Source organism: Orcinus orca, chromosome 3, assembly GCF_937001465.1.
Source record: "Orcinus orca chromosome 3, mOrcOrc1.1, whole genome shotgun sequence".
Taxonomy (NCBI): Eukaryota; Metazoa; Chordata; class Mammalia; order Artiodactyla; family Delphinidae; genus Orcinus; species Orcinus orca.
In genome coordinates, this window is record NC_064561.1 from 27,799,061 (window position 1) to 27,820,124 (window position 21,064).

General features: G+C 39.1%; 1 protein-coding gene across 3 annotated transcripts; it reads right to left on the minus strand.

Moving 5' to 3' along the window:
* Positions 1–3,514: 3,514 nt before the first annotated feature.
* On the minus strand, positions 3,515–19,660 carry NPM1 (nucleophosmin 1). 3 transcript variants are annotated; one of them, XM_049708099.1, is made up of 11 exons: positions 19,603–19,660; positions 17,065–17,144; positions 16,456–16,575; positions 16,030–16,123; positions 15,363–15,469; positions 15,196–15,263; positions 10,723–10,780; positions 10,285–10,368; positions 9,331–9,432; positions 7,130–7,204; positions 3,515–3,871 (listed from the first exon to the last, which is right to left on the minus strand). In XM_049708099.1, the coding sequence occupies exons 3-11, from the start codon at positions 16,519–16,521 to the stop codon at positions 3,833–3,835; spliced, it is 693 nt and encodes a 230-aa protein (XP_049564056.1). In that variant the 5' UTR covers positions 16,522–16,575; positions 17,065–17,144; positions 19,603–19,660; the 3' UTR covers positions 3,515–3,832. The 3 variants fall into 3 exon arrangements, with proteins under 3 accessions (XP_049564056.1, XP_004272043.1, XP_004272045.1); XM_004271995.4 differs by lacking the exon at positions 19,603–19,660 and adding an exon at positions 19,189–19,439; XM_004271997.4 differs by lacking the exons at positions 3,515–3,871; positions 7,130–7,204; positions 19,603–19,660 and adding exons at positions 7,955–8,297; positions 19,189–19,440.
* Between the last annotated feature and the right edge of the window lie 1,404 nt (positions 19,661–21,064).

The following is a 21,064-nucleotide window of genomic DNA, read 5'->3' on the forward strand; positions in this document are numbered from 1 at the left end:
GCAGGCAATGTAAACATAACCTCCCCACCCCACCCCCATCATCCAGTTAATAGCTTCCGGCAAGCTTTATGACACACCACTATAAACCTCATTTTAACATCATGTGCATGAGCCCGTAATTTCAGCCTGATCTGCTCTCCCCAAATGGCCTTACTTTATTAACCTATTTTGTCCTCTGGTTCAGGTTGAAGGTAACTCTGTTAAGTTCTCACCCACAACCTAACCATATGTGATAAAGATACTAAGATACCAAATGAAAAGAAGCTTCCTGCAGACAGCCAACAAGTGTGTCTCTGCCCTCCTAGTGTTCAAAATGTTCCCCTTGCTTTCCCAAAGGGTCTGATCTGATCATCCAGGTTAAGTCTTCGAAACAATACCGGGTTCAGTATTAATGAGTATCACTCCCACCAAGGCTGCGGTCTCTAAACGCCATTCTTTTTAAATAAGGAACCAGAGCTCCTTGGAAAAATGGATCATTCCAGGTCTAGAAAGAAAAGCTGTTTATCTTGTTCAAGATAAGCCTGGAACATTCTGTCACACTAGAAAGCGAAAAAGAAGTCGTATCAAAGTCTACTTACTGGAGTCAGTGATGGTAGGAACAAGCTTGAAAAGGATTCCGTTGGCCAAAAAGATACAACACAGTGGATTGAAATACAAATATATAAAAATATGACTTCAGTGGCCATCATTAAAAAAAGTCTACAAATAACAAATGCTGCAGAGGGTGGAGAAAAGGGAACTCTCCTACACTGTTGATGGGAATGTAAATTGGTGCAGCCACTATGGAAAAGTGGAGGTTCTGAAGAAAACTAAAAAGTTACCTGACAAAACTATAATTCAAAAAGATACATGCACCCCTATGTTCACAGCAGCACTATTCACATGGAAGCAACCTAAACGTTCATGAACAGATGAATGGATAAAGATGTGGTTCATGTATACAATGAAATAGTACTCAGCCATAAAAAGAATGAAATAATGCCATTTGCAGCAACATGGATGGACCTAGAGATTATCATACTAAGTGAAGTCAGAGAAAGACAAATACCATATGATATCACTTACATGTGGAACCTAAAATATGGCACAAATGAACTTACTTACAAAACAGAAACAGGCTCACATAGAGAACAGACTTGCGGCTGCTGAGCGGGAGGGGGGAGGGAAGGACAGAGAGTTTGGGATTAGCAGAGGTCAACTATTATATATAGGATGGATAAACAATAAGGTCCTACTGTATAGCACAGCAAACTATATTCAATATCCTGTGATAAACCAAATGGAAAATAAAAAAGAATGTCTATATGTTTATAACTGAGTCACTCTTATGTACAGCAGAGAGTAACACTAAATCAACTATACTTCAATTAAAAAAATTTTTTTTAAATACTGTAAAAAAAACTGAATTCAGGACACTCACTTTTTACTTTCAGGAAGTCAGCTTCTTTAGAAGAGGAATTTCCTAAGTCACAAACCTAGAGTAGTAGTTCAACTTTCAGATTACTACCATGTTTAGTTAGCTGATGTCTAATAACTAGCACTATTAGTGACTTCTGAGGCACAGGGAAATCTTTAATTCCTGCGCTTCCAAAACAGAAGCCCTATCTGGATCTGATTAGCTCTATTTAATGAGCTGGGAACAGGACAACCAGTAAGGCCGATTGCTTTCCCTCAGAATGGTGAGAAGTCCTTTTGGGTTTCCTGCCACATAAAAGTGCCCATCAGGTAAACCAAAGTTAAGGTTTAACTTCTATACAAAGCAACTCAAATATTAAAAATTTCAGACTTACTATTTGTTTAAGACAGTATTATGCAGCAAGTATATTTCTACTTCTGAACATGTTAAGGGACTAATACTAATAATTACCACACTCCTACATCACATAGTATAATAAAAAACACTATCTAGGGAAGGAATGACTCAACTTTAATGTACTTGCATTATTTGAACACCAATAACTTTTCAAATTAATGTATAGGATGGTTAAGTGATTTGGGATTGTTCTATCAATTTAAAGTACATGATCTTCTATATCTGAAGTACATAAAAACAAAGAACACTGAATATTTACCATCTCCTACTGTGCCTCCATTAAAATAAAGACATTAAGAGATAAGCTACAAGGACAGACATGGCCTGGAGAAAAGAAACTGAATAATCAATGAAGAAAACCACAATGTAAATGAGTAGAAGAACCCAACACCTGGAAACTTGAGATTAGACTAGACAGTACTGCACCAGTATTTTCCCCCACGCTCCAAAACTAGTTTACTCTGGAAAACCACCCCAGAAATAGAAAGGCTTAGAATCTGCAGACCCCCATCAAAATATCTGAAACTAGAGCCCAGTCAACAAGTACCACCCTCCTAATCAATATAAAAGATAAAATAAACAGGCTGGTGCGGGAGGGAAACAAGTAAACAATGCAAGGAATGAGAAAAAGTTTCTTCAGACTCTACATACTGCATCCCAAGAACCAAGCAAGAGCATTTGGAAGTTAAAAAAAATAAAAGCAACACAAATTTGAAGACAGAAAATAAAGTCTCTCTCCTAAAGTTTAAACAAAAAGGAATGAAGAAAAACATCCAAGAGAACCAAACAGAAGGCCTAAGAATGGACGGGAGTTAAGTAGAAGGGTAAAATCTCCCAAGTAAAAGGCCCAGACCAGAGAACTGCATCTCTGGAGAACAGACCCACCGTCCACCCAGGGCCCAAGAACAAGTCTACAAGACACATAAAATTCCAGAACACCAGCAATAAAGCAATCTTAATTAGCTCTCAGAAAAACTGGTCATATACAAAGAATACACAAAAATGGAATAGACGAGGCCAAATAAGGCAGCTTACACCCAAAATTCAGAGAAAAAGATTCGGCTTACAAGGCAGCATGTAATTTGATGTCAAAAATCAAGATGTTTTCAGGTATGCAAAAAAAATCAGAATACTTCCCCCATCTATTGGGAAACTACTGGAGGATATACCACAGCAAAACAAGCAGAACAGGAATCTAGCCCTGACCATCATGCAATTGAATTTTGGTCTAACAGATGAAGGGGTCCCAAGGTTTAGTTCCTGAATGTCCTCACATAACCACCACATGCAATAAATTAACTTCCCCTATGGATCTCAAATATGTACTATTTTGGATAAATTAAGAAAATAGTCACAGAAATAATTTTGTGTTCTGGTTCAGATAAAGAACCCAGGTTGAGAAAGGCTGCTGCAGGCTATTTAACATGCCAGATTTTCTTTGGGAGTGAAAAGGCTAGGATAGGTGGGTAAGAAGGTCTGATGAACATTTGATTATAATTAACTATTATCAAGAGGTGGTAAGGTAAAAGCACTAAGCCCTCTTGATGAAAAATAGATTGGTTAACTCTGAGAAGCAGAACTATTTGGAGGGGTAGGGCAGGATACTATTTTAGAGATTTTGGAATACTATTTGACTCTTTTACTATGTACACGTATTTCTTTGACAAAGTACAAAGAGGATAACAGAAAGAGAAACAGTGCTACTGTATTAAAATACTGAGTTTATTTCACATGTATATTTTTGTCTCCCCACCATTTCCATTTGTCTGACCACCACTACTACTATGTCCTATCATAACATTCCATACATACTTAAAACCAAGCAAAGGGTGGAGTTCCATCTTTAAAAACTAAACAGGCATTTTGGACAACACATTCTTGGCAATGGAACCTGGACAACATTTATCAGACACGGTAGGGAAAGTTCTCACTCTGCATTATAAAAAGGACAGCCAGATATCAACTGTTACAGAAATGAAATAAGACGGAAAATTTTAACAAACTGTTTAAACTATTTTCTTAAAGAGACTTCCTCCACTGCCAGAGATCTTGAATAGCCTGGAAAAAAAAAAAGAGAAAAGAAATGTGGTTAAAAAACCACAACACTTCACACACACCAATAAATTAAACCACGTCTCTGTACAATTCAACATATCTATTTTTCATTCTACCACCAAAAAGGTTCACTCTAGATAATTAAGAACTGATTTCAAGGAAATTTATACTTAGGCATAATTTAATTTCAAATACTTCGATTCAGGCATAAAATCATGTGATTTTTGTACGCAAAATCACTTTTATACTAATATACATTTAACAACTTAGATATTTAGTTAAGGAAACAAAGACCAGTTAGGCCAATGTTGCCTCCATGTTATCTGCTTTCAGGCTGCCAGATTTAGAGAAAAACATGCACCTGTACACGGCACACATAAAAGTAAGTACACTTATCTGAAATAAACTATATAAATATACCAAAGTTACATCTTTTTTTACCTCTAGTTATATTTCCCTGATGATGTGGGATCTCAACAGTTCCTTATTTTGCATAATAAAATTCCTTAATTACAGTCTTATATTTTGTTTACATTTTAAGTTTATACAGTGGTCACATCCAAATTATTTCATTAATGAGAACACATACTAGCATTAGCATTATGAGACACTATATATATTTAACATGTTCTGCCATATTAGCTACTCAGACAAGCTCTTCTGGTTTGCTGAAACACAGAACACCATCTTCCATGACTAACTTGCTTTTCCATTCTTCAAGTCTAATGATTTAAAATATTATCCAGGTCTTCCCTGGTGGCACAGTGGTTGAGTCGCCTGCGGACGCAGGGGACACGGGCTCGTGCCCCGGTCCGGGAAGATCCCACATGCCGCGGAGTGGCTGGGCCTGTGAGCCATGGCCGCTGAGCCTGCATGTCCAGAGCCTGTGCTCCGCAACGGGAGAGACCACAGCAGCGAGAGGCCCGCGTACCGCAAAAATAATAATAAAAAATAAAAATTAAAATAAAAAAATATTGTCCAATGACCAAAAAGAAGAGATCCCTCATCAATTTCTACATCCCTCTTCAACATATAATTCATTCTACTTGTTCTCATGCTGGTATTTAGTAACATCCATGTAAAAGAGCCAAAATCTTCAAGTGATAAAAAACATTTCAAATGACAATCATGTAAGTGCAGTATTAATTATCTACTTCAAGTTGGTGTTTCTTTTCCTATTCATGAATAATGCCTCTTAAAAAAAAACAGTCTTGATGTTTTTGTCAACTGTTCAAAGGATTCAACAAGTTCTTTTAAAGCAATGGAGAACTTCAATGACTTTTCTCTTCTTTTAATTTACGTGGTCCTACTGCTGAAGAGACATTTAAATAAGCAGGTTTCACTCAATGGATTATTTAAAAGAACTTTGGGGGCCTTTTCTTCAAAGTGTTTCAGTGCTTCAAATAAATAGGATTTTCTTAAATACTGTTTTTAAACACAGCCATTGGATTTCAAATGCAAGAGAACTGAATACCATGTCAACAAATATCAGTCATTCGCTAATCATTACGTTGAATAACAATACTGAAGAACATTTTCATGACACTCTAATGTAAAAAAAAAAAAAAGCCAGATGCTACTTGACTTACGTATTATATAGAATATTGAATGGGACAGAAAACACCTTCGAATACATCATGTTTTGCTTCAACTTCGAGTAAATACTGCTTGCACCTTTATATAAACATTCAGCAAGGTTTTTATCTGTAGTCTTTCCACAAAAGGCAGTACAATTTTTTTCATTAACTCTTTAAATTCAAGAGTTTCTGCAAAAATTTGCTATTATTTCTCAGGTTCCATCTGGATTTTATTAGCCAAATCCTCATAAACAACTCTTTTGCAGAAGATAAACTGCACAAGTAATGGGAAGGTATTTTACACATTGTGATTACTTACATCTGCAGCTATGCCATAAAAATGTGACATATTCAGTGTTTTGATAATTTCATAATAGTAAACTGAGATATATTTTTTATTATTGCAGAAATTTAATCCTGGCACTTGAAAACAGCTTTCAGTTTTTAAGTCAGAAAATATTTCTGATAGCAGTGAATTCAGTCATTTTCAGCTGCAAGACTGACGTGATGCTGTTTGGAAGGCCCTTGCAACCTTAGTTACTTTATCTTCACCTGAATTTTTCTTAATCAAAAATTTTATTTTACCACTTCCTTTGGTATTAGCTGAAAAAATTATATATCTCTTATGCTTACCTGTTATAGATGATGGTTTATATATCTCACTTTCTACCATTTTCAATACTGAATTGACAATTACACACTGCATAGTTTTAAAAGGACTTTTATGTTTACTAAATGTCTGCAGAAAATTCACATAATTTACACTGGCTTTTTGGGATTCAAATATACACAAAAACAGAATAGCAACGAAAAGAATCGAAAAGATTGAAACTGGTCATCTTGTGACCACAACAAGGCAGGCTGAATTCACAATAAACAAGTAAAGAGTATTAAACCACTGAAAGGGTTTCAAACTGAGAAAAACAGTGCTGCCATTTTAAGTGATTTAAGTACTAAATACTGTGGTAGAAAAAGATCTCTAAATAACAAATTTGATTTATTGAAGAAAGCTGAATACAGGAGACTTAGGGAGCGCTGACAAAAACGATTAAACACAGAATATGTCCTGTATGTACATGATGCCTAGCAACCCTGTGTAACTGCTTTTACATTTTCCTTTACAATCTGCGAGTCAGCAACTATAAATAAGACAGTAAAAATAAATTTATTTTTAGAATAAATAGAATATTTATTTAGAAAATAAAAATTTTCTTCAATTGACAAAATACCTTCTTCACATTAAGAAATACAAGATCCAACTCAACTGATTTTACACTTCGGTTGATTTCAGCAAAATGTGCTTCTCATAACATCTATGGAGAAAATCATCTCTGCCAACTCACAAGAAAGCAAAGAACAGACTGACCCAAGTAGCCAAATGGAGCAGCAAGGAAAACCGCAGCTCATTTCCTTAGCCAACATAGTACCAAAAGCAAAACTGAGTTCAGTAACCAAGAGATAATTTACCAACTATATAAAAGCTGGGAAAAATGTACGAAAAAAGTTATCTCCTCAGTCTCTGCCAACTAAATTCTTAAGAGTTTCCATGTATTTAATCTGAAGTATTGTCTGTGGTTAGGAACATTTTGAAAGAAGCCAACACCTAAAGAGACTAAACAAATAGCCATAATAAGTCACAATAAAAATTTTGGATTTGATCATGTCTCCAACAAAGTTCAGTTACCTCCTGGTCAGTCATCCGGAAACAATTCTTCACATAATTGATGAATTTGGCTTCCACTTTGGGAAGGGAACCACCCTATTGAGACAAAAGCATTAGTAAGGGTAAGTATAGAAACATTGTTTTTGAGGGAGATTGTTAGAAATTCCTCAAAGATTTGAGTGCTGTTTATTATATGGATCATTGTGATTCATTCCTTGTCTCTTCAACTCCTTCATTTTAATACTGAATAAATCCTTTTTTAGGCCTAGAAAGACATGTTTGTATAACATATTAGGACCTAGGTCTTCCACAAGTACTCTCATACTGAATAAGGTTTGTCCAAGTTTCAAATTCCCTGCCCCCACCCAGCCACTCTAAAAACACGAAGTATAAGCTATGCTTGTGATTCTTCAGGAACTCAACCATCAACTTGTCTGCCTACTGTATTTATCTAACAAGTCGGCTTTATCACCATCCTCTACCACCCAGGACCAAATACATTTCACTAAACTCTAAACTTCGCCATTCCTTTCAATTATGGACACAGGGAAGAAAGCACAATAGTAGTAACACCAAATTATTTTCAAAGTATATGTCACCAAATATTTTCAAAAATCTTGAAACGTTTATACTTATCTCTGCTCTGGAATTACCTTAACGCACTAATTTTTTCACTTTTGTTTCCTATTTTGATAACTAAATTTTGATTTTCCTTGTAACCTGAATCTTCTGTGCATTTTAAAAGGATCAAGAAGGCTTCAGGTATGGTGTAAGATACTTAACTGCCTCATCACCTAGAAAATAAACCTCACTATAATTTACACTTTTAAATTATTGTCACATACATTCTTATTTGATTCAAATATTTATTGAGCAGCTAGGGAGATACAAAGGTGATTAAAATATGGTCAAAGAGGTGAGGCAAATGCACAAGTAATAGAAAGCAAAGTATAAGGTTCACTGGATCACAGCAGTCAAAAGAAAGTGTTTTAGGAGATCAAGAGATTGCTTCCAGCCTGGAAGGGGGGTATGGGTGGGTGGCAAATCAGGAAAGGGGATTGAGTTAAAATAGAAGACTTCAGTCTGGATTGTTGATGATACTCAGTTTGGACTATATTTGTCTCTCCTTTTCCTCTCTCCCCATCTTTGGGCTTAATTTACCAGTAGTGCCCAGGATTGTTCAATGCGCCTGCAATTAAACCAAGGAGATAGGACCATATTAAAATTAGGGGGAGGGGTATCTAAAATGTCATTTTAGAACGGTACGCAAGGGATAAAAATAAAGCAGCGATACCAGGAAGGCTAAAAGGTTTACAGTAGTACTAAAGCAAAATCAAGAAATACATTCTGGTTCTAAAATGTTAGTTTTCCAACTGACTCATAACTGCACAATGAAAGGAAATCTACGAAGCCATGTAGAACCTAGAGAGCACAGAAAAAACATAGGGAAAGGGAGTCAGTAACTTTTCCTCACCATCCCGCATTTATTCTCAATAACTGGGGTCTGAGAATATTCACAGAATTTTAAAGTTTCTCTCAAATGTGTTTCAAGGCATTAAAACCAATTACTCCATACTCCGGAGTTCACTAAAGTTTACTAAGTGCATCCCCCCCACCCCAAATCAAGCAAGGCAAGTAGGAAAAAAGCTAATCCTCTTTTCACACATTTCCACTAAGACAAAAGGAGACTAAATGTAAACACATTAGTCACTAAAATTCAAGATATTATCACACGTAATTGCCTGGTGACATCTTGGTGCAAATGGCAAATAGAAATGACTCAATTTGTTGGAGAATGTTTCTGACTACAGTCAAACACGAGTAATTTTTTTAAAAACTACAACACCAAGCGGCCAAAGACTACTTTTCCAGCTGTTTGCAATTTTAGAAGACTCAAACGCCCTCTGCTGGTACTGTGGCATCTCATGACCAGAACAGGTGAAGGGAAATGCTCTCATTTTAACATCTAAGGTAAGAATATATCTTACAATCAACTTACTTGTATTCCTTTTATAATGGAAAATAAAGCATATGTCACTTCAAATATGCAAAAAAATCAACAGAGACTATAAATTAATGTAAGTAACTAGTAATTCATTTTTGAGATAATTTCACACAAGGGCAAGTATATTAACTATAAAAAATGAGGAAGAGTCCTGTTCTAAACCCCAGAAAGGTAAAATTACCAATTTAGTTCCTTTAAGGAAGACAATTTTACTCACTTTTTCTATACTTGCTTGCATTTTTGCTTTAATGTCTTCTACAGAGCTAGGTCCTTTCGGTGTTTTAGGAGTTTTTTCCTGTTTTTTGAAGGATTCTTGACCCTGGGAAAAAAGGCGAATTTTAACATCATAAGAACTCTTAAGACCCACTCTACCTGGATTTTCTCAACAAAATTCTTACAGTCCTTTGTAAAAACAAGTATACACCAGAATTGAGTTAAATGAATTCGTGTCTCAACAATTATTTTTAAATTATTGCTTAAGAAAGGAATAGGAAATAGTTTGAGCCTGCATTTATATTCAACACAAGGTCAGTTCTACACTTAAAGTATATTATCAAAAAAAGAAACCAGAAGGTCCCCAAGAATGAAGCAACAAAGTTAACGCAGCTTGATGCCTGGGGCCCATTCCATAGCATTTAAATGATAATCTCCCAACATGCGGCCAGCACCAGAAACTGCACTATGCGATAAACATACCTTTCAACAAGCAAGAACCCTTATATGACACAACTGTTTGTACCACAATAAAAATCTTTCTGTCGGCTTTCTCCCCCATTAGAAAGCCACGGCAATATACAGTTGACCCTTGAATGTCAACAGGTGACGCCAGCCCTCCACGTGGCCAAAAATCTGTGTATAACTTGTCGGCCCTCCACATCTGTGGTTCCTCTGCATCCAGATTCAACCAAACGTGGATATGCAGTACTGTAGCATTTACAAAAAAAAAAAAAAACCGTGATAAATGGACCCATGCAGTTTAAACCTATGTTGTTCAAGGGTCAACTGTCTAACTATATGACAGTGATTACCAATAAAATAATCACATCTTAGCTCTTCGACACCAGCCACAGGCGTTCTCTCTCCAAAGACCTACCAAATTTTTAAAAGTAGATTCTTCCACAGAAGAACCTAACTACTTCAATGGAGCTTGTATTTGTATGTTACCACTTACTTTTGATCTTGGTGTTGATGGTTTTGAGTCTTTTCCATTCTGGTTTGATTTTTGTGCATTTTTGGCTGGAGTATCTCGTACAGACTGCAATTACAAATTAATCTTAGTCAATGCCCCTCCCTACATAACAGACATATTAGTACAAATAAAACTGCCCCAAACCATGGCAAAAGCAGCAGTCAGGCTAAGAGAAACAATCATTTCGACAAAAGATTACAAAAGGGTTAACAAACAGACAGAAGGCTATATAAAGAAAATAGGTAATTCCCCACTATTAGAAAAGTTTCCAGGATAGCCCTACTCAAGAAAAATTTGAAGTATGAGATCATCTTCTCCTAAGACAATTTTCAATAACCACAAAACAAGCCAATGGCAAAAATTCCCATCATTTTGTTATTAGCTATTTCTGATAATCTTATACTACTGTATCTTACTTACTTTCTTTACTGGAGCTTTTTCTTCAGCTTCCTCATCATCAAAGTCATCATCATCATCACTACAAATGAAATAAGTCCTTATTACTGATTCAATGCACTCAACAAATCTAGAAAGCTTATCCAGAAAGTGGATGAACCTACAAGTTTAGTCATTCAAAGCATGAAGAGCTTTCAAACTTTTGTGGGTTGACAAAAGAACTGACAGCACAATCTTGAACACAAATTCATTTTCACTGCAACATTATTCACAATTACCAAGTGGTAGAAGCAACCCAGGGAATTCCCTGGCAGTCCAGTGGTCAGGACTCCGCACTTCCACTGCAGCGGGGCACAGGTTCAATCCCTGGTTGGGGAACTAAGAGATCCCGCATGCAGCACGGTGTGAGCCAACCCGCCCCCCACTCCCAAAAAAGCAGCAACCCAAATGTTCATCAACAAATTGTAGGGAAAATGTCATATACGTATATATATCAGGGAATATGCAGTCTTAGGGAAATCCTCAAATGTAGCACATGGATGAACCTTAAGGACATTATGCTAAGTGAAAGAACAGTCACAAAAGACAAATACTGTATGATTCCACTTATATGAGGTATCTAAAGGAATCAGTCTTTATAGAAACCAAAAGTAGACTGGTGGCTGGCAGGGGAGAGGTGGAAATGGGGACTTTTTGTTCAACGGTTATGGTTTTCAGTGTAACTAGATGAGCTTGAGACGTTACACAACAATGTGATTATGATTAACGCTACTGAGCTGCACACTTAAAAAACAGTTAAGATGGGAAATATGGTGTTATGTTTTTTACAACTGAAAATAAATTTTTGAAAATGAAGTTATTTAAAGAAATTAAAATAAATAGAAACATTCCAAATTCATGGACCAGTAAATATTAAGGTGGCAACTCTCCAAATTAATCTACAGATTTAACACAACCCCTAAAAGAATCCTAGCTGGTATCTCCATAGAAACTGATCCTAAAACTCATACTGAAACTCTAGGAACCCAAAGTAGCCAAAATCAATCTTGAAAAAGAACAAAGGTGAAGCATTCACATTAAGTAATTACAAACTAAAATCTATAAAAAGTACAAAGCAACAGAAATCAGAATAATGTTTCACCGGCGGAAGGATAGACATGGAACTGAAGAGTCCAAAAGTAAATATACATTTATAGTAACTATTTTCAAAAAGGGGGCAAAGACCATTCAATGGGGAAAAGTCTTTCACAAATGGTGCTGGGACTACTGGATATCCACAATCAAAAAAAAAAATAAAACTGCCTCCTACCTCACAATAGATACAAAAATCAATTCAAAACGGATAAAAGGTAAGAGCTGAAACTATAAAACTTTTTGAAGATTTGGCAATGGCTTCTTAGGTCTGATACCGAAAACAATAAAAGAAATAAACCAAACTTTATGAAATTTAAGTTTTTCTGTAAAGGACCACCAACAGAGTATAAAGACAACCCATGGAATGGGAGAAAATGTTTGTAAATTCTACCTGATAAGGGATTTGTTTCCAAAATATATAAAAAGTTCTTACAGTTCAATAATACAAAACGAGTAAAAGTACTGCTACATGCTACAAGGATGAATCTTAAACACTGTGATAGGGCTTCCCTGGTGGCACAGTGGTTGAGAGTCCGCCTGCCGATGCAGGGGACACGGGTTCGTGCCCCGGTCCGGGAAGATCCCACATGCCGCGGAGTGGCTGGGCCCGTGAGCCATGGCCACTGAGCCTGCACATCCGGAGCCTGTGCTCTGCAACGGGAGAGGCCACAACAGTGAGAGGCCCTCGTACCGCAAAAAAAAAAAAACCCACAAAACATTGTGATAAGTTAAACAAACCAGCCACAAAAGAGCACATATTGTATGATTCCATTTATATGAAATATCCAAAACAGGCAAATCTATAAAATACAAAAAGTACATTAGTGGTTGACTAGAGCTGGGGAAGATGAGGGGTTATAGCATAGTTTCTTTCTGAGGTGATGAAATGTTCTGAAATTGGCTGCACAACTGTGCATATACACTATAAAGCACCAAACTGTACACTCTAAATGGAGGAACTGGGGGGAAAAAATCCAATCACTGGAGAAGTCCACGAATAAGTACGAATCAGCAAATGGTGGAATTGGTTTAAATTGTAATTACTTCACAAACCAAACATTATATACTGGCCAAAATGGTTTCTCTTCCACACTACATAGTCTAAATAAAAAACAGGAGTAACTTCACCCATGTGCAACCAAAGAAACACTTCTTTCCAATACAGGGGTAAAAAATCTGCTATGTTAACTGGATAAAATACCATGTAGTATACATTTAAAGGCATATAACGTCTTTTAAGTAATTTTTAACAGTGATTTGTCAATTTTGGCCCTAGCACCCAATACCTGCATGGGCTACCCCACACTAAAAAAAAGATGACAATGGTTTCTATAAAACCACTACTGTAAGCAGTTTTATTAGGATATTCCCTAATAAAATAGGGGAAAAGGGTGTTTATGGAGAACTACCCTTTATTTTTTAAGTAACAGATATTTTCCTGGGTGGCACCTAGGCAAATCCCATTGCCACCTCAATGAAAAACAAGGAACACTCTCCACCACCCCCTCACCTGATCTGGCCCCTGTGGAAACAACACTGAACTTGTAAGAAAGCACAGCCCATGCTGCCCCAGGACCCAGCCATAACCATGACACTTGGGGAATGGCCACTCTGGCCCCACGGGGGCCCCATGCCAGCCATGCTTGAACGCCTAACATTTTCAGGGCCCCCTAAAAACTGTCCTCCTAAGTCACCCCTTATAGCTCCCTGGCCACCCAGAATAATCCACCCAGGATGTATCTGTAAGCCATACTAACTTTTTTTTTTAACTTTTTATTTTATATTGGAGTATAGTTGATTAACAATGTTGTGTTGGTCATACTAACTTTTAATGTACTACATGGTCTTCAGCTTTTCTTGCTTACATCAACAGCAGTCAACCAACCCCATACCATACCCCTTCCATCCCCAGAACAGAACCAACTGATCTGCCTTTTATTTTGTGGGTTCCAAGCCTTCTTGGATTATGGCTTACAATTTCCACATAATAACTACTTTTAACTAACAAACCTTGGGGCTCCTCTTAACGTTTTCATTGCCCCCTAACCAATGGAATCTTCTAAGACTTGTTATCCTCAAGGGATCCATTAACTGCCTCTATTTATACATGTATCTGACTACCCTTTTTTCCCTTTTATGAAAACTTACCGATTTGGACCTTGTCACCATCTACACTTTTCATTCCTCCCTCACCACCTAACTTAAAAGACAGCTTAGAGAAGACATGGAAGACAAGAACGTAAACTATTTACACTGTAGTTACATCAGGAATTATCCCCATTTTAAAGACAGGAAATCTTCCAAAGCTCAGGCATAGTCAAGTAGTAACAAACACCAACTATATTGAGTTTGTTTATAAGTTTAACATGCAGGTAATTTTGAATTTTGTGTGTGTGTGTGTGGTATGCGGGCCTCTCACTGTTGTGGCCTCTCCCTTTGCGGAGCATAGGCTCCAGACGCACAGGCTCAGCGGTCATGGCTCACGGGCCCAGCCACTCCGCAGCATGTGGGATCCTCCCAGACGGGGGCACGAACCCGTGTCCCCTGCATTGGCAGGTGGACTCCCAACCACTGTGCCACCAGGGAAGCCCCTTGAATTTAAGCATTCAACTCTTTCCTATTTTCTGCTTCCACTGTCATGCTCAAAGGCCTTTTTAAAGGGCTACCAGCTTGGCTAGTTGAGGTCACTGAAAACCTACTTTGCAGATCTGATCATCAAATTAGTGCATGTTCTCTCAGAGTCTTAGATTCCATTTCAATTGTTTTCAGTAAATATATATTGGACCAACCTGAGAACTCAAGAACAAAGCTGACAAGCAATTAAAAATTCAATATTAATAAATTTCTGATATGGCTGCATATAGGAAAGACTAATTATGAGGAGCATTTTATTTCATAGCGTGTTTGTAACTTTACCATAATCTGACCTAGTTTAACAAACATATCAAATCTTGTTTACAACCAAATTTTAAGTTCTCCAGCAAAATCCTATTCTCTTTTAGAATCTAATTTTCTCATAAGGACCAGGACAACCATATGCCAAAATCCTTTGTGGGGAAAAAAAATCCTCAAGTGACAACTTACAAAATGAATATAGCTGGAACTATTCAGATTCTCTTTATGCCCAAACCATTTATTATAAACTGTTCAGCGTAAAATACAGACTTAGCATACAGTAATGTGTCCACTAAACCTTCCTCAGAAAAAAGGCACCTAGTCAAATACATCTGGGAAGTGCTGCATATTCCATCCTTTAACTCAGCTCATTTAACACAAACTGACAACCACTAATCATGATTTTGGTAAATCGTTTTTATAACCCCCCATACAACAATGTCAGGTTTCTAAGGGCATACTACTTACTCTTCATCATCATCGTCGTCGTCATCATCATCATCTTCATCTTCATCAGCAGCAAGTTTTACTTTTTTCTTAAAAAAATAATTCGACACACACTCGTAAGTAAGTGCTAATCCAAACTACCAAACTAAAGGCCAGAATAAATTATGTATAGTAAATTGCATCTGTACCTGTGGAACCTTGCTACCACTTCCAGGGGCAGAACGCTTTCCAGATATACTTAGGAGCTTCACATCCTCCTCCTCTTCATCTTCTGACTCTGCATCTTCCTCCACAGCTAAAATAAAATTCTTTATTAGCCACTATTAAAATTCAACCAACAGCAAGAACTCAGAAAAAAGGGCACTGATAAGACACAGTAATGAGTATTTTAAAACTCAGATTCTATTAGAAAAACAGTAAAAATTTAAAAAAAAAGAACAAAATTTTTTAAAAGGAATTTGGTGGACTAATACTCATTACTAGGTTTTACATGCAAAACACCAGGCTCTTCTAGTTATAAATTACTAGATTCTCTCTCTCTTTTTTTTTTTTTTGGTGGTATGCGGGCCTCTCACTGTTGTGGCCTCTCCCATTGCGGAGCACAGGCTCCGGACACGCAGGCTCGTGGGCCTAGCCGCTCCACAGCATGTGGGATCTTCCCTGACCGGGGCACGAACCCGTGTCTCCTGCATCGGCAGGCAGACTCTCAACCACTGTGCCACCAGGGAAGCCCCTAGATTCCCACTTGAACCTATTACAGACAGCCGTACTAGAACTAAGCATACTTTATAAAGTCCAAATTGGGAACAAAGTAACTGCATTAAAAATAAGCATCATAACATAAAAATAACATACCTACTAAGTGCTGTCCGCTAATATGCACAGGCCCTGAACCACACTTCAACCGTAAGACCACAGGTGGTGTTATTTCAAAGCCCCCAAGGGAAACCTAAAAAGAAGAAATTATAAATCACTAAATATTGTGGGGGGAAAAAATGGTTACATGTTAGGTATAAAATCTGTTCATAACTTAAAAATGTTTCTGAACAAGCAAACCCATAAGCCAAATGAACAAATCAGTGAACCTGTTTTTTCCACCTCTGATGAACAAGCAGCTACCACCACGATGATCAGTCAACACCAGTGACAGAATATGCAGCTGTGACTACTAGGAAAAAACCAAACCAAATTCCCCAATCTCCTTGTAACCTAAATGACACTCACCTTAAGGCAACAGAATCAGAATCTGACATAAAATCCAAAGTGTAAATGTGCCCTTACCGTTGGCTGCACAGACATTTTCAAAGTTGCCAGTGTTACTTTAATTGGACTGCCTTCATAATTCATTGCCTCTGCTTCGACAATGTGCAATTCATCCTTTGCACCAGCCCCTAAACTGACCTGTGAATAGAAGAACAGTACTTCAACTTAAGTTTCCACCATTTTACAACCCCCCCAACCAGTTGTTTTAAAAAATCAGAACAATTATAAACCTTTCATTATTACCACTGATGGGAAACTGACTGGAGCCCAATGTTGTTTTCAAGTTTTATGTGACTTTGACAATTTCTCATATTTGGTAAATCTTAACAATTACATAAAAATGCATTTGATGACAAAGATGTTTATGTCATCACCCATGCCTAAGTACAAACCACCTTTTACTGGCCACCTAGAAGTTAAGTAGTAGGCTATAGGCTAGTGTCTGTGGAGAACAAATAAGATTTATATTTATCACTACCCTGAAGGGCATTTTAATACAACTGTAGAAGCGAAGAACATAAATAAGGAAAGAAAAATACTGCTGTAAAATAAGTATTAATCCACACGAATAGGAACTAAGAGACTGAAATCAAATGTTAAGTAGTTTATTTTGAAAAGTTTAAGTACCGTTCTTAAAGATAACTGGTGCTCATTTTCATCATTATCCACCTTAAAGTGATAATCTTTGTCGGCCTTTAGTTCACAACCTGTAAATGAAGAAAAAATTCAACTATAACAAGGAGAAAAATAACACTAAAAATTCAGTGTGTGTAACCAAAAAGTTAACTTGTGAACTAATTTTTACTATTCTAGCTACCAAAAGGCAAGGCAGAAGTACCTCTTCCTGGATTTCTTGAACACAAAATATAAACATCAAATAACATCCATACAGAGCTTTATAAATTCCACTTCCCACTACATTATTTTATGCTCAACTACACTACTATTCTCATGTAGAAACAGAATCAAAAATTTAGTAAACCTAGAACTGAAACCAACCCTAACATACAATGTTGATAAAATCCCATATATATTTTATATATATATATATAAAATATATATATATATTATTTTAAAGTTGAATTACCTACCAAAACTCCCAGGTGCCAAATTTAGAAATGACAATGGTTACACAAACACCTACATCAACAGCTTGCATTTACAACAGAAAAACTACAAATGTAAAAGAACTAAAACTCATTACAGGGGTCAACATTCCATCTTCGAAGTAACAGAAATGATGTACATTAAATTCTGTTCAGAAATTATGTTTAAGACAATAGAAATATCCTAGGGATACTTCCAATAGCAAGAGTTAACACAAAAATTTTGATATAAATTTTGATGTAAACTGATCAGAAACGCCAGCTTTTCAAAATGCTAGAAATAAAAGCCTTAATGCATAGTGCATGTTACTACTACCATTCATGAAAAAGCAAATTGTCTTAAATACCATCAGAATTAAACTTTATTTAATTTAAATAGTCCCATTTAGTTGTCACCTAATAGTTACTGGAATAGATGCTTAACTGTTATTGCTCAATTAACAAATCTCAGCATAGTATATAAGGAAACAAAATTAATTTGGGGCAGGATTTGCACTTACTTTAAATTAAAGCCTGACACAAAGGCTTCAACAATTCAGTTTAGTGAGACTGAAAAACCAACGAAGGCCCCTTAGTATGGTACTTGGTGTGCTCAAGGGGGGAAATTCCAAAACCCTAGCACAGAATTACAAGTTTAATTGTAATTCTGGCCTCCGCCAGTCTCCCTCCCTAGCCAGCCCCCACCCCAAATCATTTGTAATGCATCAGATCTGGAGGCAAGGGTCATGGGGTTAGATGTAGTCTCTTCCTACAAGTGCAACCTTCGTTAAGCCACTTCGGTTCTCTGAGCGGCAGTACCTCCTCTGCGAGGTGGACGCGGTGAAACAGAAAGAGGATTCTCTAAATGAGAACTACCAGCATAGATGTTAAGCACCGAACAAAAGACTTCCAAGAGTCCTGGAGCTACCAACCACTTCACCTAACATTTCCGGCCCACCAGCCTCAATGAAGCCCCAGGACCCCAGGCTCGGGGGTGACAAGACACCAGTGAGCCCCGGATGCAGCGCCCACACCCCCCTCCTTCCCCCAACCACGTGGCAACCACGTGCTCCCCAGCGGTCGCGGCCTCCTCACGCCGGGCCGGGCCGCACCTCCCTTGCCCCCAGCAACCAGCCGAGGCACCGGGGCCGAAGCTCGGTCGAGAGCTCCTGACCCTGAGGCCTGAGGACAACGCCATGCTCAATTGTTCCTCTCGTCCAGAAAGGAGGCCCAAGCCTCCTCACACCACGAACCCACAAAACCTCCTACACCACCAACGCGGAGCTCAGCCTCAGGCACCCGCCCGGAATGAGAAGCCTACCAACTCACAAAACCCCAGAAAATTGTGCCCGGAGCTCCATCATGGGCCCCGCGTAACGGCCGAACCCTCAGCCGGTCGGTTCCACGTTACCTCAGGCCCTGGGCCTCGGACCGCTGACGCCTCAGCCTTCAGGCCGCCCCTCCTTCCCACCCCCCTCCGTGCTTCCGGCTCGCCCCTCCTGGGTCCCCATCCTGTAGGCGGCAGGACCCCGTCTGCTCGCTTCCCACTCCCTCAGGCCTCCAGCCTGCTTAGCTTTCCTCGCTAACCCAGGCCTCAGTGGGATCCCGCCCCCCCACCAAAGCCTGCAGGCCCTGCTCGGCCTCGCTCCAACCCCCCAGCAGTTACCGAAAAGATAGTTCTGGGGCCTCAGGGGGCTCATGTCCATGTCCATCGAATCTTCCATGGGTTGGTGGCACGCACTTCGGTGGGAGAGAAAGTGGACGGAGATAAAAGACTACCGTTCGAAGGAACAGTCACGCAGGACGGAATCAGACCGGGGAAAGGACGCGGGCTCCCTGCGCACATATATAGCAACCTGGAGATCTCGCGAGAGCTCCTTAAGTCCCGTCTCCGCGCCTGTGCTCCGGAGCCCCCCTCCCCGCACGGTTGCCCTCTCGCGCAAGCGCTCTTCAACCTCACTCCTTTCTACCTCGTCCCCCACCTCCTCCAGGTACTTCGCGGGCTCCCACCGAGCACGCGCACTCGTACCCCGGCCCCACCCCTCCGCCGCAGCCGCCGCCTGTGCGCACGCGTGCTTACCCCCGGTAGCGCGCGTTCCCCGCCTTCTGGCCTTCCACGTCCTCTCCGGCTCAGGCGCGCGGGCCTTGCTAGAGGAGACTGCGCAGCCCACCCTGCAAAATGGCGACGGTAACAGTTAGCTGTGTTAGGTACGGAGGGCGAGCCGGTTGTGAGTCAGAGAGCAGCTCGATTCACCTTTCTCCGTCTCCTCGTGCCTCGCAGGCCTCCAAACAAGCATAACCACTTCGGGTTTTTTGACTCGCCTGAAGGCCTGGGCGCAGAATTCATTGTTTCCCCAAAGTTAAAGCTTGAGGTGCCAGAGACAGTGGACCGTACGCAGTATTATCTGTTGGAGAGAAAAGATGTAGCTGCTGGCCAGACTTATTCAACTGTGTTTTTATCGTTCTGTCGTTTCTGAGCAAACATCTTCGAAGTTGAAATCCTTCCTCATTATGTCATTTGGGGACAAAAGGGGACTAAGTCGGCCTCTTCCACGTGAGCAGGGCAGGAACCAAGCCTGGGTGATTTCTCCAGACAGAAGGTTTTAACAGGGCTATATAGCCACAACATGTTCCCACATAACGTCCTGTGAGGCACACACGACTATCCCCGCTTTGCAGACAAGGAAACGGGCCGCTAGGAAGGTGCCCAAACAGATGAAGTGATTATAGACCGGGTTCTCTAGTTCGAAGTCGAATACTAACATCCAACTAAAAGAGCTCAGAGGATTATATGAGGGTCCAGTGTCTGAGGCAGTGCAGTTCTGAATCCTCAGGATTTCTAAGAATGTTCTGACCTGTAAAGAAGGCATATGACTTGTAAGAAATGCATAAACCTTAATTAGACTATTTGGAAGTGAGCCTGGAAATGAGCAACTTAAGCTACACTTTGACAAACTGAGGACCATCCCTCCCCCAACCGCAGCCCCGAGGATTCCCCTAGGTATCTTTTTTACATCAATGGACCAAACAATAAATTAAAGAAGTACTGTAAGGAATAAAAATAGTGACAGTAATTCCCTACCCGAATACAATCTACCTGAGATAAACCATAATACACATGACCCAATTATTAGTTAACAGAATGACAGTTCTAAATTTGGAGAAATCAATGCTTGCAATATGTGAATAGACTAAGCTGTTCCTCACCTTTTCCCTTCCCCCAATTGAAGAAAAGTCTTCACCAGCCTGGTTCTTGGATCTTTTAAAACGCAGAGTGTGACCGATTGCTAGAGAAAAATTGAGTCTTGCAAGGATATCTATTTAAAGGAACTGAGGAAGGCTGATAAAAAAAAAGAGGACGGGACTGTGGCTGTGGAGGATTTAGACGTTTAGAATGAGAAAGTCTCAAGAGAGGAGTTAAAGGATAGTGGAGAAGGGGCTAATGTTCTTTGAGCCCATGCAAGTAAAAGTTGGGACTACTTTGTAATATGTTTCTGGATTCTGGACCATGATTATTTGATGCAGCTCTGCACAGAGCCGGA